We start from the raw sequence: 18,540 nt of genomic DNA on the forward strand, positions 1-18,540 counted from the left end.
CCTAGTAATATTTTTTAATAAAGCCTACTAAAATAAGGATTACGGTTTTTTTGCAGTTAAATCTAGTTCCTAATTGATAAACACAGCAACGTGGATGCATCTCAAATGTGTACACTAAGTGAAAGAAGTCGGACTCAAAAGATACGACTGTCTGAGTGCATTTCTGTGGCAGTCTGGGAAAGGCAGACCTGTAGATGTGGAAAACAGATCACCAATTGTTTGAGCTTAGGGGGGTGAGGAGGCTTGATTAAAAAGGAGCAGCACAGGGAATTGTGGGAGTGAGAACTATTCTGTGTCGTGATTTTGGTGGTGGTTGCTAGACTATGCATTTGTCAAAACTCACAGAATTATGAGAAAATAAAAATAATTTTACTGCATACAAAGAAATAAATTTGAAAAAAACATGTACATACTATAGACCAATGTAGGTAAAAGCAAATTGGGCAGAATGTTACAAAGATTGGTGGTATGCACAGTGGAGTCTGAGAATGACCAAGCAGAACTGAAAAAAGAAGATTCTCAAAATTAGATGAAACAGTGATAAATTTTAAGTTTTACTGCTGATATACATGCAAATGATTGCCTTATCACACACTTTGGAAGAAAATCAAGACAATAATAGAGCATTTTGAAAAGAAATCTTTTGATGGCACAAGGGATGATCATTATATTATCAACAAATGAGTTGAAAATGATTCAGAAGAGGCAGATTTCAGATGTAAAAATAACTTATTTTACAAATATTTTCCTTTTTATGTGAGCACATATGTGATTAAATGATACTTGTATCTAAATCTAAAGATCATCCTTCAAGAAGAATAAATTATAATTCTATGTGATAAGAAAACATGGTCATAATTGGTGACACTCGTCCTTATTGGGCCATAAAATAATTGTGCATCTTAACAATGACTTTTTTTCTTCTTCTTTTTGTGAGGAAGATAGGCCCTGAACTAACATCTGTTGCCAGTCCCCCCCCACCCCCGTTTTTTTCCCCTCCCAGAGTCCCAGTAGATAGTTGTATATTGTAGTTGTAGGTCATTCTAGTTCCTCTATGTAGGATGCTCCCACAGCATGGCTTGATGGGAGGTTTATAGGTCTGCACCCAGCATCTGAACCGGCAAACCCTGGGCCGCTAAAGCGGAGTGTGCAAAGTTGACCATTACACCACTGGGCCATCCCGAATGACATTTTAGATTTGATCTAATACAATAGTAGCTTCTTGGATGTATTTTTGAAGGTGTTTTATACATATATACAAGCAAATGTATGTATCAGTTCTTTATACAAAAGTTATTATGCTTATATACTATTCTCTACTTACCTTTTTTTTAACTTTACATTATAACTTGGAATCTTTTCCATATCTGTGCATAAAGTACTTCTTCATTCTTATTAAGGAAAACAAAATAAAACTACTTAATATTCTAGTGTATGGATGTACCATAATTTATTTAATCAATTCTCAGTTAATTGACATTTATTCACTGTAAATACATTAATTTGTAGATTGGCAAGTATCTATAGGATAATTTCCTGGAGGTAGATTTGGTGTTTCAAATGGTTATGTGCATTTGTCCTGGATATAGAGAGATCCTATTGAGTTCCACTATTTATTGGTGTACAAACCTGTTTCCTCAGAGGGAGTAAACACATTTTTATCTGAAAGGTGATAATGGAATTTCATTTTAGGTTAATTTTTATTTCTGTTATTATGAGTGATATGGAACATCTTTTTATACATTTGAGTTATTTGAATTTCCTTTTCTCCAAACTGTCTATTCATATCCTTTGCCCATTTTTCTTTCGGGTTGTTGGCCTTTTTTCTTACAGGTTTTGACCTTTGTCATAGAAATTGTAAATATTTTATCTTACAGTTGTCTTTTAATATTGCTTATCATGGTTTTTACCATGCACTTTAAATAGGTGAATTTATCAGTCTTTTATGGCTTGTGGGTTTTGTGTCATAGAAAGGTTTTCCCTACTTTGAGGTATACGTTTTCCCATGGTTTTTTTCCTGTGTGCAGTTTTTGTTGGTAAATTTTATTGAAGTATAACATAAATTCAGATAAGTGCGAAAATAAGTGTACAGCTTGTTGAATTTTCACCTACGCCTGTATGACCAGCACCCCGATGAGGAAATGGAATAGTACCCGAGCTGTAGGATCTCCCTGTGCCCTCACCAAGTCCAGTCCTCAAGGGCAACCACTCCCCTGACGTTACCACTGTTAATAAGATTAGTCTTTGCTTGTATTTGGACTTTATGTAAGTGCAGCCTGACTGAATGTTCTCGTGGTGTCTGCGTCTTTCTTTCAGCGTGGTAGTTGTGAGCGGCAGCTGTTGCGGTGACTGGTTGTAGTGGGCTCGTCCTTGTTGATAGGTAGTATTCCATTTTATGACTAGACCACGCTTACTTATCCATCCTGCTGACGGATATTTGAGTTATTTTTAGTTTTTGGCTATTAAGAAGAGTGCTGCTCTGAGCACTAGGAGACGCCTGTGTTTGACTTTTGTGAGGACCATCAGTTTTCCAAAGTGTCAGACAAGTTTACGTTCCCACCCGCAGTGTGTGAGAGTTCCGTTTGTTCTTTTCTTGGCTAATGTTGGTGTTCTCTTTTTCATTTTATCCATTGTGGTAGTAGAATCATTTTATGGTTTTAATTTGCATTCCACTGATGACTGTTTAGCACTTATTTGTATATTTGTTGACTATTAAGATACTCTCTTTTATGAAGTGCCTGTTCAAGTCTTTTGTTCACTTTTCTGTTGGGTAATGAGCTCCTTTTCTCAGTGAAGAAGTTCTTTACATATTCTGGATATCAGTTCTTTGTCAGATATATGTGTTGCAAGTATCTTCTGATCCTTGGCTTGCCTTTTGACTCCCTTAGTAGTATCTTTTGGATAAGTAGAGGGTTTCAATTTTAATGTAATACACTTTATAAATTTTTTTCTTTGTCATCAGTACTTTTTGTGTGTTGAAATTTAAGAATTTTTGCTTATATCAAGGTCATGGAGAAACTACATAGAGTTTATAAAACATTTTACATGACAAAGTAGTTTAAATGAGAAAATATTCAACATATACTGAAAAGTACAAAAAATTATAAAACTGGTATCCATTTTACTCATCTAGATTTAACATTTTTGGCATTGTTGCTTCAGAATTATCTTTTAGAAATAGATAAATTAATAAAAATAAATTTGATACAGCTAAGGTCTGATCTCCCAGCTCATACCTTTCTTCCCCATAACTGGCCATCATTCTTGGAGGATATCATTCTCACACTTTCCAACTTTTTCCAGATATAAACACATCATAACACATGGTAGAATTGTTTTAAAAATTTACATAGATCGTATATATTTGGATTTTTTGCAGCCCTTGCTTATTTTACCCAAACAGATATAGCCATGTAGATCTAGTTCATTGATTTTTAACCTATATATAAAATTCTGTTTTTTTTTGGTGAAGAAGATTAACTCTGAGCTAGCATCTGTTGCTAGTCTTCCTCTTTTTTTTTTTTTTCGTGCTTGAGGAAAATTAGCCCTGAGCTAACATCTGTGCCCATCTTCCTCTACTTTGCGTGTGGGTCGCTGCCACAGCATGGCTTGATGAGTGTGTAAGTCTGTGCCTGGGATCTGAACCTGCGTTGCCAAAGTGGAGTGCGTTGGGCTTAACTGCTATGCCACTGGGCTGGCCCCACTATAGTATTCTATAGTATGAAAAAACAATAGTGCATTCATCTTTTGTTCATTTATCTCTGTATAGTTTTTAAATATACTATTATTTACTTGATTATTTCTCTTGTTTTGGACTAAATGTTTTTTGCCAAGTTCTAATATTATAAATGAGAGTGTGAAGAAAGTCTCTGGGTGTAAATTTTGGTGTTTAGAAAATCTTTTTCCTTAGAGAGACAGTGTACCTTAGTTATTACAAACATAGACTCTGGAGCCCAAATGACTAAGTTCAAATTCTGGTTTCCTCTCTTACTAGCTTTGTGACCTTGGGCTTATTTTCTTGAGCTTCAGTTTCCTTATCTGTGAAATGGGGCTAATGATAGTATCTACTCATTGAAGCAGCTCCTGTGAAATCTTTAGAAAAGTACCTGTGAATGTTAACTGGTAGATTCCTGTGGTTATGGTTGCTATGACAAAAATGTAGACATTTTTAAGTCTGTTGAACTATATTGCCAGATCTTATATGAACTTTTAAATTATAATTGTACATTTATCCCAAAGTATGGCAGATAAAGCCCATTTTATGTTTCTCTGAGCAACGAGATCACACGTAGAGAGGACCCTCTTAGGAATATTTTTATATTGGCTAAGAAAATGGACAGCTTGACTTCAACTCTGCCTTTTTATGTAGGTAGCTATAAAGAGTGTCTGGGTTTCAGGGAGCAAGCCAGATGCTTTATTATTTGATTCTTGGTATTGCTGTGGTTTTATTTGTACCTGAGTAATGGGATGGGACTGTTTGATCTAATAATTACCTATTTTTACATCCTTTTTTCTTTTTCAGGGCAAAGAGCAGGAGCATACATTTGTCTTTAGACTGGATCATCCCAAAGCGTGCAAACATTTATGGAAGTGTGCTGTGGAGCACCATGCCTTCTTCCGCCTCCGAGGCCCCGTCCAGAAGGGTTCCCATCGATCGGGATTTATTCGACTAGGATCACGATTTAGATATAGGTTAATGTTAACAGCTGCTTGCTATAGCTTTAATTCATTTATAGAGGCCAAAAAATTTAGGCCAACCTCTCATTTTACAGGTGTGGAAACTAAGGCATGGAGAAATAAAGTGATTTGCCAGTGTTTTCCATTGGCCAGAATAAAAGGAAAAAGTGCTGTTGTTATTGGTTGTAATTTCCTGAATAGACAAGAAAATATTGTAATGGTGTAATTAATTTTATATCCCTCTTGACATTTACTTTATGTATTAATTAACCCCTGATTTAAATCCATGTAGCAAAAGTTGTATCTATATGTTTAGGGAGTCTCTAACCAATAGCTGTCTACCATATAGTAGAAGGGTATCCTGCACTGAGTGGGAAATTAATCTGGATAAGATTTCTGGTCCTTTATAAATGTGGTTTCGTTATTCTCATAGATTTTGTTTGTTGGTGATAAATTACAAATGTTTTGGTTTACCTGAGAGTAGATTGATTGTGAGTTTTCAGCATACGGTGAGAATCAGTCTGTATGATTTAAAGAAGGAATGGATAATATCAATAATGTGGCAAGTCGATTGTGTGGGATTCATGTAAGAGAGCTTCTTTCTACTTACATTAAAAGTGGAGAGGTATTTTCTTCATAGAATTTAAATGGAAATTAAGGAGAGTGAGGTAGTTTTAAATATTTCTGGAAAATGATTTTGAATGTATATTACAATTAGAAAAAGTAAATGAGAATCTTGAGTTAATTGCACACTTTGATTGAGAAGTGTGGATGGGGAGGGCAAGGAAGTTCCATAAAAGCACAGGTACTCCAAACTTATTTAAGTTATTTTTAGATGATGTGCATGCTTAAGAAAAAGCAATATAATTTGTGTGTTGCATATTTCACACAAGCCTAATGAGTGAAAGAATGATATGGTAAAGAGAGACATCAAGATTTCCATTAGTAGTTTCTTTAGGATGGCTCTTTTAAGGAGAACCTCAATGTAGACTTTCTCTCATTTATGTCTGATTACTGGAGGCCTCAAATTCTCTTATTCCTGTTAATATGCCTCATTTATTTTAGTGGGAAAACTGAGTATCAGACCACAAAAACCAATAAAGCAAGAAGATCAACATCCTTTGAAAGAAGACCCAGCAAACGATATTCTCGACGAACTCTACAAATGAAAGGTGAAATGCAACCGTTTCACAGGACTTTTCTTCCTTGACAATTCCTCCTGTGTTGGTATTGTTTACTTGAGAGGAAGTTGGCTGAATCTTGAGTCTGTGCCAGTCAACTAAAGTATTATTGAATTTGGTTGTGGCATAATCAATTTAATAAAACACAAGGGAAAAAAATTGCCTTTATTATTGCTGAGGGTAAAACTTCATGTTAATCCCAATTCGGACACTATTCTGAGTTGTTCAGTTTTTGTTCACGTGGACTGTTTTAGTTCTGTAGAGTAGCATTTTCCCTTCACTTTTTGACTTCTAGATCTCATTCATAGTAATCTCTCAAATCCCCTTGGGACTTTTACCAATGTTGGTATATGCTGAATAAATTTTAAGTAAAAATTTATTTCATATTATAATATTATTAAGGATTCTGTTAAATACAGTTTTTAAATTTAATTTTCAGTGTACATCATACATAGACATTTCCAAGTTCATAAATGTTACCTGCTAATTTGTTACTTTAATTATGTAATTAAAAGCATAGGGGCTGGCCCTGGGGCTGAGTGGTTAAGTTGGTGCACTCCGCTTCGGTGGCCCAGGGTTTCACCGGTTCAGATCCTGGGCACGGACATGACACCACTCATCACGCCACGCTGAGGTGGCGTCCTACATGCCACAACTAGAAGAACGTGCAACTAAAATATACAACTATGTACTGGGGGGATTTGGGGAGAAAAAGCAAAAAAAAAAAAAAAGCATAGTTTACTTCGACAAATAAACTAAAACTTGTGTTTGGTTTAGAATCTGAGTTTGCATTAAAATACAGATTGAATTTTAAATTTGTGTAGTGTCAGGGTCATTACCAGTTGTCCAGAAATAACTGCCTTGCACTGATGTTTGGCAGTATCAGTTTTTTAAAAAACTGATTTTTATTCATAATTTTTAGTATGGCTATGAATTAAATAATGAACCATTTCAATATGTGGTAGTTTAAAATCCTAGCACTCCTTACTTCCCACGTTTCATTGTTGCTCAGGTCACACGAGGAAGCTGGCAGATATCTGTTGTAAAAGAAAAGATGCGTGCTTATTTTACTGATTATTTCAAAAATGGAAATAGTTGTCATTATTGACTTTAATGATGTGAACCCTAGAACACTATGAAAGGAAGGTTTTTAAATCTATAGTTGGGAAACAGGGCTTACAAAACAATTAGTCCAGATTTGCTTTTACGAATGGTGAAGCAGTTTGCCATGTAAGAGGAAACTAATGAGATGTTCTCTTTTTTCTTCTGTCAGCAAGTACAGCAAAACCTGAAGAACTCAGGTGAGTAATGTCCTGCAACTTAGGAATTGATATAGAATATTTTAGAATTTATGTACTTGGTGTCATTAATTAAACAGATATTTGTTGAAGACCTATCAAAATGTTAAGTTGTCCCTAAGCATTGGGGATATAGCAGAGAACAAATAAACATGTAATGCCAGATAAAATTGACACAAAGAAAAATGAAGCAATTTGGAGAAATAAAGAGTGGAGTGGGGGTGGATGTGCTATTTATAATGAGAATGACAAACATTTGTTATTGGCGTGTGACTCAGGATATAAAGATGAATCAATTATGGTCCTTGCGCACAATGAGCTCAAAGAACAAAGGTAGATTTACAGATAAGCAGTTAATTTTATTTCTGGGATAAACCCCACTTGGTCATGGTGTATGTCCTTCTCTATATTATATGTTGCTGCATTTGGTTCACTGGTGTTTTGTTGTGGATTTGTGTGTCTGTTCATCAAAAGTATTGGTCTGTGGTTTTCTCGTACTGTCGTCTTCTGGTTTTGGTGTCTGGGTAATACTGGCTTGACAGAATGAGTTGGGAGATGTTTCCTTCTTTCCTCTTGTTCGGGAGGTGTCTGTAAACAATTTGTATTCTTTATATGTATGGTAGAATTCACCATTAAAGCCATCTTGCTTGGACTTCCTTTTTTTGTGAAGTTTTAAAATTCCTAATTCAATTTCTTGTTATAGGTCTATTCAGATTTCATTTTTCATCTTGAGTCAGTTTGGGAGTTTGTGTCTTTCTAGAATTTGTCCATTTTATCTAAGTTAGAACTGTTAGCAGTGTTCTGTATTTTTAAAATTATTTTATTTGGTTTTTTTGTTCATTTAATGGATCATGTCTTGCTTTCCTGAAAGGGGCTGGGACAATATTACAGCTGAAAGTCAAGAAGATAACCTGGTGCAATTAGCAGAAATGTGGAAAAAGTATTCAAGTACTGACGGGTGGTTGAAAAATTAAGGCTTTGTTTGTAAGAGTCTGTCCTCCTTTAAAATTTTTTTGAAATATACATTTCTGACCAGAAAGTGAGTATGACTGTGTAGTCTTTATGTTTAGAATTAAGATTAGTTTAACTTTAATAACTAAATTTTGTTGTCTTTTCTTGAGTAATGCTTTTGGCTCTTGAAAACACAGAAGAAATGGGATAAGTCATGATACTTCATTATTTTTTTATTGGAATAAACTTTTAGGAATGAACTCCGAGAGGGAGTCCCAGCTCTGCTGAAGGTCATTCAGCACTGCTGCTGACAGTGCCTGAGGGAACCTGAGCTTGGACTGCGTGACTGCCCTTTCATTCTTGCCGTTGTAGTTTATTTGCCTGAAGAGTTTTGCTCCAGTGAACCATGGAAAACAGCACTGTTTGAAAAAGCACAACTATTTAACCTAAAAATCCTCTTGACCTTATACTGTGCCTATTTGAATAACAGGTTTTTAAATTGGCTGATGTCGGGAATTTTCCTTGTACAATTTCGTCTCCTCTGACTACTCCCTTGTGAATGTTGACTAATATAAAGTATTTTAAGAAGAGGTGACATTTTAAAGGATAGTTCACATTTCAGTTGTTCGTATTTTTTTGTGCAGGCTTAGTGGACAGAATCTTAGACACGAGAGGAAAAGAAGAAATGGTGGAGGACATGATGGATAGAGGGAGTTTAAAAGCAAAAGGGGTCAGTTGTTGCAGGGAGCCCTTTAAAAGGGGAAGCTTGGATTAGGTCAGTATTGAGACATGTTCGTTCCTGCTTTCATATTAGTGGAGGTGAAAGAATGTGTGTAGTTAGGAGAAAATAGTGCTTTCTGCATTTCAGATTATTTGTAAACAGAGAGCCATGATTCAATTAACATCGCTTATTATAAGCACTTTTTTTCTTACATTGTTATTCATCTTTTATTCATCACCTGTTGAAGTTATTCCAGTCAAAGGAAAAAGCTTCAGAGAGTAACCCAGGCGATCGTATGGAGTAGTGAGTCTAATTTCTATACCAGGCAGGTTGGATAAAATTTCATTAATATTTGGGATTATGGATTACTTAAACGAGCATAATGTATTCTGGGAAGAGGAAAATGGTTAGTAGAAAGAAATCATGCCTCATAGATATATTCTTTACAATTACCTTGGCAGCAGATCTACACTAAGCAATATTTTTTGTAACTTTTTTTGTCAGTTAGTTTTATTTATCACTCTTCTTTGTGCTTTGCTAGTATTAATTCCTTTAATCTTCCTAACGGTATCGTGGAGAAGAGGAACCTGAGATTCAGAGAGCAGGGCTGGTGGTGCTGCACATTTGAACCCAGGTGACGGTAGCGCAGGTTCTGATGGCCCAGCTTGTGATAGCTATGTAGTTAATAAAAAATCGGATAGAATCACCCACCGTCTTTAGCAAGGCGTCTTCATTCGTGAGTTCTTTCTTAATTAGTTGTCTTTCATCATCACTGGGTTTTTGTTTTGCTTTAATTCCTCTAAGAAGGCTCATGGATGTTGTCTTCAGAGTGTGTGAGAAGCTTTGCCCGTTTCCTTTTACTGGGATGACATCTTGGCCGTGGCTGTGGAGAAGTCTGTGCCAACCTGATAGTGGCAGGGATTTGCTTTTAGATCTGCTTGGGGTTCCTGAAGTATTCTTTCTTTATCCTTGAAGATCAGTAATTTAACAATAAGAGATTGAATGTATTTAATTCTGTTTCTCATTTTCCTGGAACACAGTGCTCTTATTAAATCTGTAGATTATTTTCTCACTTTCAAGGAATTTTTTTATAACTTTGAGCATATTTTCAGTTACTTTCATTGAATTCTTTACCTCAGGGTACTAATTATGCTTATGTTAGAAGGTCTGAAGTTAGTAAACTTTTTTTCCTTTCGTTTATTTTTTTAATTTTTATTTTATTTATTTATTTATTTTGGTGAGGATGACTGGCCCTGAGCTAACATCTGTGCTAGTCTTCCTCTAGTTTGTATGTGCGATGCCACCATAGTGTGGCTTGATGAGCACTGTGTAGGTCTGTGCCTGGGATCTGAACCATGAACCCCAGGCCCCTGAAGCGGAGGCTGCGAACTTAACCACTTCATTGCTCGCCTGACTCCCCTTTTCCCCCTCATTTTGTTGTAGTAATATCTCATCTTTGAGTTCTTATTTCATTGAATATTTGTTCTCTTTTTTTAGCTGTTCTGAGGTTTGTTTCTTTTTATTTTTTTTAATCTACAGAAAATGTATTTGGGTTGTTTTTCTTAATAATTGTTTTCTTTTTTTTTAATGTATGTTTTATTGCAGTAACATTGATTTATAACATTTTATAAATTTGAAGTGTATGTCAGTACATTTCGATTTCTGTGTGGATTACATCATGTTCACCACCCAAAGACTGATTACCATCTGTCACCACACACGTGCCTAGTCACCCCCTTTGCCCTCCTCCCTCCCACCTTGAGGTTTGTTTCTATTTATTTTGTTGTATTAAAGGTTGAGTTTTTTAAGTGCTTTTTTGAGGGCATAAAGGGAGATGAGTGCAGCCTAAAATAAATTTTTAAAAACATATTTATAGGGAGCCGATCCGGTGGCATAGTGGTTGGGTTCATGCACTGTGCTTTGGTGGCCAGGGTTCACCAGTTCGGATCCCAGGCACAGACATACACACCACTTATCAAGCCATGCTGTGGCAGGTGTCTCACATATAAAGTAGAGGAAGATGGGCACAGATGTTGGCTGAGGGCCAATCTTCCTCAGCAAAAAGGAAGATTGGTGGCAGATGTTAGCTCAGGAACAATCTTCCTCAAAAAAGAAAAATAGAGGAAGATTGGCACAGATGTTAGCTCAGGAACAATCTTCCTCAAGCAAAAAAAGAGGAAGATTGGCAACAGCTGTTAGCACAGGGCTAATCTTCCTCACCCAAAGAAAGAAAAATTTATAAATTCATTTGGAAGGAAAGATATACAGAGAAGTTTCTAACTTTAAGTTTATACTAAGGTCTTTTGAGTTAAAAAATGCTAAGCTGTTGCTTCCACTAGGAAATCTTGAGAGGGTAGGAGTGTACAAAAGAAGTGACAGGTAAGTTTATGTGGGTGTTTGTGCTGACTGCCTTGAATGTAAGGAATCATTTGTGCTGCTATCTTTGTTTTGCGATCTTTGACAGATACAGTCCTGTGAATAAACGAGATTAGTAGTGAAGTACATGTCTAAAGCATAATTAAAATATAGGTATATGGAAATATCAAATGAGCATACTGTAGAAAAGCAAGTGTTTGCCTATAAAAGCAGATGTTTTCTGGGTATCTTACATTCTTAGTTTTAGGTACCAACAGTAATTTTTTCTTTATTTGAAACAAAACAAGTAATGTCTTCAAAAATAAACTACTTTCATTAGTGTATGTATAGTCTTATGATGTGAACCTGTAGAGCTTCATATATGACTTTTTAATAGATTTTTTTCCCCCCATTACAGTGTCCATAATAGTGTTTCAACTCAAAGTAATGGCTCCCAACAGGTAAGACAATATTAAGTTTTTAACGACTAGAACACTGTAGTTAATAATGACAAACAATAGTATTGAATTTTTCATAGTGGTGTAACCTTGGGAAAGCTTTTTTGCATTTTCTTTTTCTTACCTGTAAAGTGGTCAATGACGTGAAACTCTCTGTTATTTTATTCTCTGAGATGTAAATAGAAGAAGTGCTCTATAAAACATTTTCTGTCCCTATAAATCCTGTAGAATGAATAAAATATTAATATTCGGTTAGATTATCTTTAGTATATAACATCAAGCATTTGTTTATATTATATTTATTCACTATGTAAATAGTACTCCTTTTTAATTTTCTATTTATTGGTGAAGAGATCTATCATCTTAGCAAAATGCATGATTTTGTAATTTGTTTCCAAAGGCTTGGGGAGTGAGATCTGCTCTGCCTGTGAACCCTTCCATTCCCTCTGGTCCTGTGCTGGTGGAGGTAGAGAATCTTCCCAGGAGTACTGGAACAGACCAGCGTGACAGGAAATGGTTTGTTAACTCCTTAAACTAAGATAAAATATTGCTTGCTTAATGGTATTCCAAATTCCCAGCCATAATCTTAGAGTACTTTAAATATGATTGAAAGCAAATTATTCATATTTGTTAGATGAAAAGAAGCATATTATTGAGCAGTCATATTGGGATGGGGAAAATAAGGAATATAGATGAAGAAGGGAGTGCATTTGTCTAAATGCAGAACATCAGACAGCTCTCCTTAGTTTGGTTAGCGTGATCTGGAGTGGTAGGTGGTTCTCTGTTGAAAAAGACTTCAGTGCCAGTCAGTTGAACCTTTTCCCAGATCCCTAAGGAAGATATGTTGGTTACATGTTATTCCGCGTAACATGATGCTACTGCTTTGGATGTATTTTCTTCATTAAAGACTAAAGACAAAGCCAAAAGGGAAACATGATTATAGTCCAATAAAACAAAGCATGAAATACTCCATTTTTGGGGATGGAGAGATAATGTGACGACAGGAAAGATTGTCATTTGTTTAGATTTCCAAGGTCTTTTTTTAGATTAATAATAAGTACACAAATATGAATACTTTGTGGCTTATTGGGGTTAATCAGTGGGGTTCCTCCTTTCCCAAATAAATGGTTGTGGCTTGGGGGGCTCCATGGGAATTAATTATTTGATTGAATGGTCATGTTGGTTGCATCATCTGTTCAAGTTTTGTGTTTATTTATGAAATGAACTTTGATAATTCATAGGATGTTTTCTCTTTTTCTCTTGCTCTTAGTTTGTTTAATACCTGAAATCTAATGCGTTTCTGTGGTGATCTCAAGGTTTTGGTCAGCTTTCTGTGCAACCGGTTCTTCCTTGATGGTGGTGGGTCAACAGTGGTTGGTGATTATTTTCAGTCTTTGCTATGTGATTGTTTTTCTCTGTCATTTTGGCTTAACTAACAGCAAGGTGCTTTGCTCTTGATGGTTGGGAATATTTCTACTTCAGTTCCAAATATCTTGACTAGTTTCTAAGATGGAGGAGATTTTTTTTTCTTGTTTTTCCCTTTATCTTTTTTTTTTCCCTTTCTACTTGAAAGTGTGATGGGAGTACTTTGTGTCTTTGTGCATGTGGCCACACACTTAAAGTGTAACAGTGAGACTTCTCAATGTCGAATTTCATTTCATGTTTTTAAGCCATTAAAAAGAGTTTCTTGGATTTCTTACTGAAAACACAGCTCCAGGAAGCAGCTATGTTTTATCTTCTTGATATTACCACCAACCAAGTCCTATTGGCAAGGAAACATAGTTCTGAGCCTTCAACTTGAAGAATCCCTTCATACATATTACCTTTTATACTGATATGGAATGAGAGTCTGGTTTGTTTGCATCCTGTGTTATGATACTAAATCTTTATTGAGATTTCCAATTTTAATGGGTACATATTTAAATCTGCTTAATTTGATTCATTAGGCAATACTCAGTTCCTTTGCTGTAACTTTTAGAAAGAGAGAACATTGAACCTGAGAGTTCTGAATCTCAAGAAAAATGAAAAATTTGGAGCTGTGTCTCTTTCCTTTATATAGTTGTGCTGAGACCTCCTTTGCTGAAATGGAGTAAAGTGGTGATCCTTAAAACCTAGTGGCCTCAGTGTGTGTCAGCATGGCATGGAACTGAATTCAGGACTAATGCGTCTTGGAGCTAATGAATTCTCCAGCCTTGATTTAAAATGCGTTCTGCATTTCAGTCTTTGTTTTTGCATGCTTTGATTCTTGTTAATACTTTTAAATGAATATAAAACAGTCCTCCCTTAGACAGTAATAAAGTAACAAAATTTAGAAATGTTCCCTAGGTTTGAACAGTTGGGCAGAATAATGGAGTATTCTATTTCTGGCAGATAACTTTTAACCAGTTTACTCTAAACCTACCCTGTTCAATTCTTTAGCTTTTCCTTGCTGGAATCTTCTAAATGATGCCATTATTTCAGTGAATGATTTAGTTTATTGGTAACTTAGAATTATCCAATGTTTAAATATCACCTTTTGAGGAACAATTTGTGTATTTTAAATCCATAAACTGTTTATAAACAACAACAAAAACAAAACTGAATAATATTTGGAAAATTTTGCCTATATAGGGGAGAACATAAACCAAATTTAATTTCCTAAATTTTCAGAGACCCTATGTTGATGGCCATGAATTTTATGGGTTAGATCTGATGAACAAATTATATTTTAGTTGAAGGAAAGAAGGTGATTTTATTGTAAAAAAAACGTCTTTCAGGTTTGTCCTGAAAAATCCTTCCAGCTAATTTCTTTTCAGTTTCCCTAAGGAAAAAAGGTGGAAGATTCATGTTTTGGTTGAGTTAGAAAAATACTATGTTTAAGAATCTATCCTTAGACCTCTTTTGTAATTGGGATGGTTTTTTTCTTTGTAGCTGTCCTAAATATGTGCTGCCCTTTTTGCCATGTCACAAAACCTTGGTGTGTGTGAACCTTGGCGAGTGTTTTCTTTCTACTGGAGGACTCTCATCTTTTCTAACCCTGCTGCTTGTATGCATGTTTCACACTCATAGTTCTCTAGGCCTATTCTATACCGCTGTGTGATAAAAGATATCTGATATGCTTATTAAACTGTTTCTTGGAGAGGGCTTACAATCTCAGTATCTGTACCTGTTGAATTTCATTCTGAGGTTCTGTGAACTTCAGTTATAGAAGGAACAATGATTCTCCATTGTTAATTTGTTAATCTCCATTGTAATTGTTAATGGAACATTGATGTGAAATTACATGGCCTCTGAAGGTAGTTTTCTTTTCCTTTTGGTGAGGAAGATTGGTCCTGAGCTAACATCTGTTGCCAGTCCTCCTCTTTTTGCTTGAGGAAGATTGTCACTGAGCTAACATCTGTGCCAGTCCTCCTTCATTTTGTATGCGGGATGCCACCACAGCATGGCTTGATGAGCGGTGTGCAGGTCCGCACCCAGGATCCAAACTGGTGAACCCCGGGCTGAGAAAGTGGAGCGTGCTAACTTAACCACTATGCCACTGGCCTGCCCTCCTGTAGATTTTTTTTATTGCTCTTTCTGGTTTGTTTTCTGGATTTCAGTTTTGTGTAATCACTTAATTCGGGGAATAATTTTCACAATTGCCCTTTTCTCTGTGTGCTTTTGTCCTTATGTAGAATTGTCCTTTCACATATTTAAATTAAATAGATTATAAATTTTTTTTCTTTTCATTAGAACCTCAAACGTTTCAGCCTTTGATTTTGATAGTAACATCAGGAACAGATACAGAGGGTCTTGTTCTCTGTGAAATTTGCACTTGATTTAATTTGCTTAACTGACTCTTGATTACTTACACGTATTTCCATATTGTCGTTTTCCACTACATGTAGCTTTGTGGATTCCTCTCCTTTGTTATTCTTGAATGTTGTCATTGCATGGAGTAGATGCTGATAACTACTCATAGCAGTGGTGCATGCTGGTCTCATCGCCTTTTTCCTTTATTACCTCTGAAACACATATGTTTTCTCCTATTTCTATTGACTAACTGTCCTCCCCTCCCACTCCCCAACCATCCAGGCTCTCTGCTGCCAGTGACTGCTGTCAACGTGGTGGAAACCAGTGGAACACAAGGGCCTTGTCCCCACCCCAGCCTGCATATAGAAACTACACTGACTTTGTCCATGAACACAATGTGAAGAATGCAGGAGTCCATCATGATGTTCATTTTCCCAGCCATGCAGCCATGACTGAGATATGAGTGTTAAGCCTCTTAGGCATTGGGACTCTTTGTCATGACAGTTGATGGTATAAAACTTGATGGTATACGTTTTCTAGTGTTTATAGAGGATTGATCACATTAGGAGAAATTGGGAGAAGTTATTTTATATTAAGTTACTAGTTGTGTAGTGTCGTTTGTAATTAAATTCTTCTCTGAAAGGGAAAAGGATCTGAAGAAGCCGTATGCCGTCAATGATAATGATAAATGTTTTTGTGTTGAAAAGGGTATGTATATCATTGTAATTTTGGAAAGGTTTTTCATACTTTTAACATGTTAACACATCACTCAGAAGATGTCTCAGGAGAAGGTTTGTGTTTGTGAACAAGCTCCCCATTATCACCCACCCCCATGCCCTCCCAATAGATTGAGGTTAAAAGAATCAGACACACTAAAACCACACTCGGAAGCATGTCCAGGTTCCATGTATCAGCCTTGGTGATATTTTTATAAAACAGCTCTTATACACTATTTTTAATACTTCTAGAGTGACCCATGTCTTAATTTCAGTTAAGTGCCTAAGATACTATCATTTTAATTAATGTAATTTTTAATTAAAGAGACTTTTAGTCTTTAGTAAACACATATATTTTAATTTACCAAAAGATCTAGAAATCACATTAATAATGTGATTCATGTAGAGAGAAATCTGAATGGTTACTTTTGCATGATTCGTCAGCCAGTGGTTAACTGAGTGGTTACGTTACTGCTGAATGGTTGTACAAAACAGAAAATGTATTTAGTTTTGTCTTTTCACTTTTCTTTCTTCTTTCATCTCTTACATCTGATAGATTTCCCAGATTTGCAATAGCCCCATAATCTGGTCTTGTACAACCTTCAAAATAAAATTTTGAAGCCAAAACTATATCACTTTTAAGTGGATTGGATATATTTCTGGTTTTGGTCCTTTATGAACTTCAGAATGTAATATCTAAGCTCTTTGGTTTAATTCATATGGGCAAATTAGCTGGAAAAAGTACATTTCTGATGTAATGGGAACTGATGTAAGGAAAGCATTTCTTTTGTCTTTTTACAGTTTTTTAAAATTCTAACAGTTTTTAAACTTTAAACCATGTAATAGTAATTTGAAGGTATTTCATAGTCTGAGAATTCATAATACTTCAAGATAATGAAGCTTCATTATACTCGGGTTAACCCATCTACTGTCCTGCTCACCTCAGAAGTTGGTCTTCTTCCTCTGCTAGACAAAGATAAAGGTTTCCGAGGGCTTTGTTACTGGACTGTTGGTTGCAAATACAATACAGTTTGTCGATAGAAGACATAAGTAAGCAGAACTAAGTAATATTTAGGGATTGAAACTTATAGGCAGGTTTCAATTTGTGAGTTTATCACAATTGTATATAGAAGGATGAATGCTCAAAGTATTTTTTAGTGCATCCTGCAAATATGAACAGATCCCTGTCTTAAATAGCCCAGCTCTCTACCTCTATTAGTCTGTCATCATTTAGCATGCTTAAAAATGGCCACTGACATATGTCCCTCATAGTTGTTTTAGACTTTATATAACTCAGATTATAATTGTCAAGTATTGTCGATGGTGATTTCTTTCTTAAAAGAAAGGAACTTGAGTCATAACATTTTGAAAGCAAAGAAACCCTGGTTTGTGCCATTCAAGAAAATGAGAGTGAATATGATTAAGAACCTATTCTTTTATAGTAGAAACCAAAGAAGCATAATAATGACAAAGCTTTTCTGGTCTTTTAGAAAGTCCCAGGGTTTGACTTCTCTCACTTTAAAATTAATCTTGAAATCAAAGGTGAGACCGCTGATAAAATGCCTCGTATGTATCTTAGCAGAATCTTAACTTTGGGAAAAATGGAAGGATTGTAGTTGAAGACTAAGATCTTCAGTTTATCTTGAAAGTGGTAATTTCCTTACTTAGAATGAGTTAATCAATACTGTTACATTTAAGTGAAAGAAGAATCACGTCATGGTTTTTCTTTCTTTGAAAATCTCGTTATATAATAATTCATTTGTTATATAATAGTTTTGTGTTATATAATACTTGTTATAGAATGGTTCAAATTACTGATGATAGAAATTGGGTTGGAGGGATGATGGGGCAAAAAGGGGATGGAGAAGTCTAAGGGCTAAGACTGGATGGTAGTGGAATCAAATTTGTCTATTTTATAGAAGTAGCTATATGCTTCAGGATCTCATCTCAAATAGTGTGAATATTCTTGCTGCTATTTTCAAGATGAATATATATGTTTCCAGAGCTATGAAGAATTTACTAAGATAGCTCAACCTAAATTAAACAAATAGTCACCAGCCTTTTTATACTCTGCACTTTATTATGCCTAAAGGATCAGTGATCATACATCCTACATGAGGGAACTCATATCCTCCAGAAGCACCTTACTTGGTGACTCTCCTTTTGATTAGAGGGACTTATCTGCACAGAACTGCAGGGTCATGTGATTCAATGTCAGTGCTTTGGCTAATTTTATTTAGCATAATTAATTTTAGCATCTTGAGTTAGGTTGGTTGTGTTTTAACTGCATTTTTATAGACAGAGAAACTTACGGAAATACAGCAAAGCTAGTGACCTTCACACTTTCACACATGAAAACAATTGAGCCCTTAAGGTCATTATTTCTCTTGACAGGAAAATCACTTCAAAGGC

The 18,540-nt window shown here is 35.5% G+C and overlaps 1 protein-coding gene across 3 annotated transcripts in view; it reads left to right on the forward strand.

Moving 5' to 3' along the window:
• EPB41L5 (erythrocyte membrane protein band 4.1 like 5) overlaps window positions 1-18,540 on the forward strand; it is a 115,057-nt gene that overhangs the window by 37,093 nt on the left and 59,424 nt on the right. For all 3 annotated transcript variants that reach the window (XM_046657917.1, XM_046657918.1, XM_046657919.1), the window contains exons 12-16: window positions 4,523-4,692; window positions 5,743-5,849; window positions 7,132-7,159; window positions 11,602-11,644; window positions 12,042-12,157. In XM_046657917.1, coding sequence (XP_046513873.1) covers window positions 4,523-4,692; window positions 5,743-5,849; window positions 7,132-7,159; window positions 11,602-11,644; window positions 12,042-12,157 — 464 coding nt within the window. The remainder of the gene's footprint in view (window positions 1-4,522; window positions 4,693-5,742; window positions 5,850-7,131; window positions 7,160-11,601; window positions 11,645-12,041; window positions 12,158-18,540) is intronic.

The sequence above is a fragment of the Equus quagga genome, chromosome 4 (assembly GCF_021613505.1).
Source record: "Equus quagga isolate Etosha38 chromosome 4, UCLA_HA_Equagga_1.0, whole genome shotgun sequence".
NCBI lineage: Eukaryota > Metazoa > Chordata > Mammalia > Perissodactyla > Equidae > Equus > Equus quagga.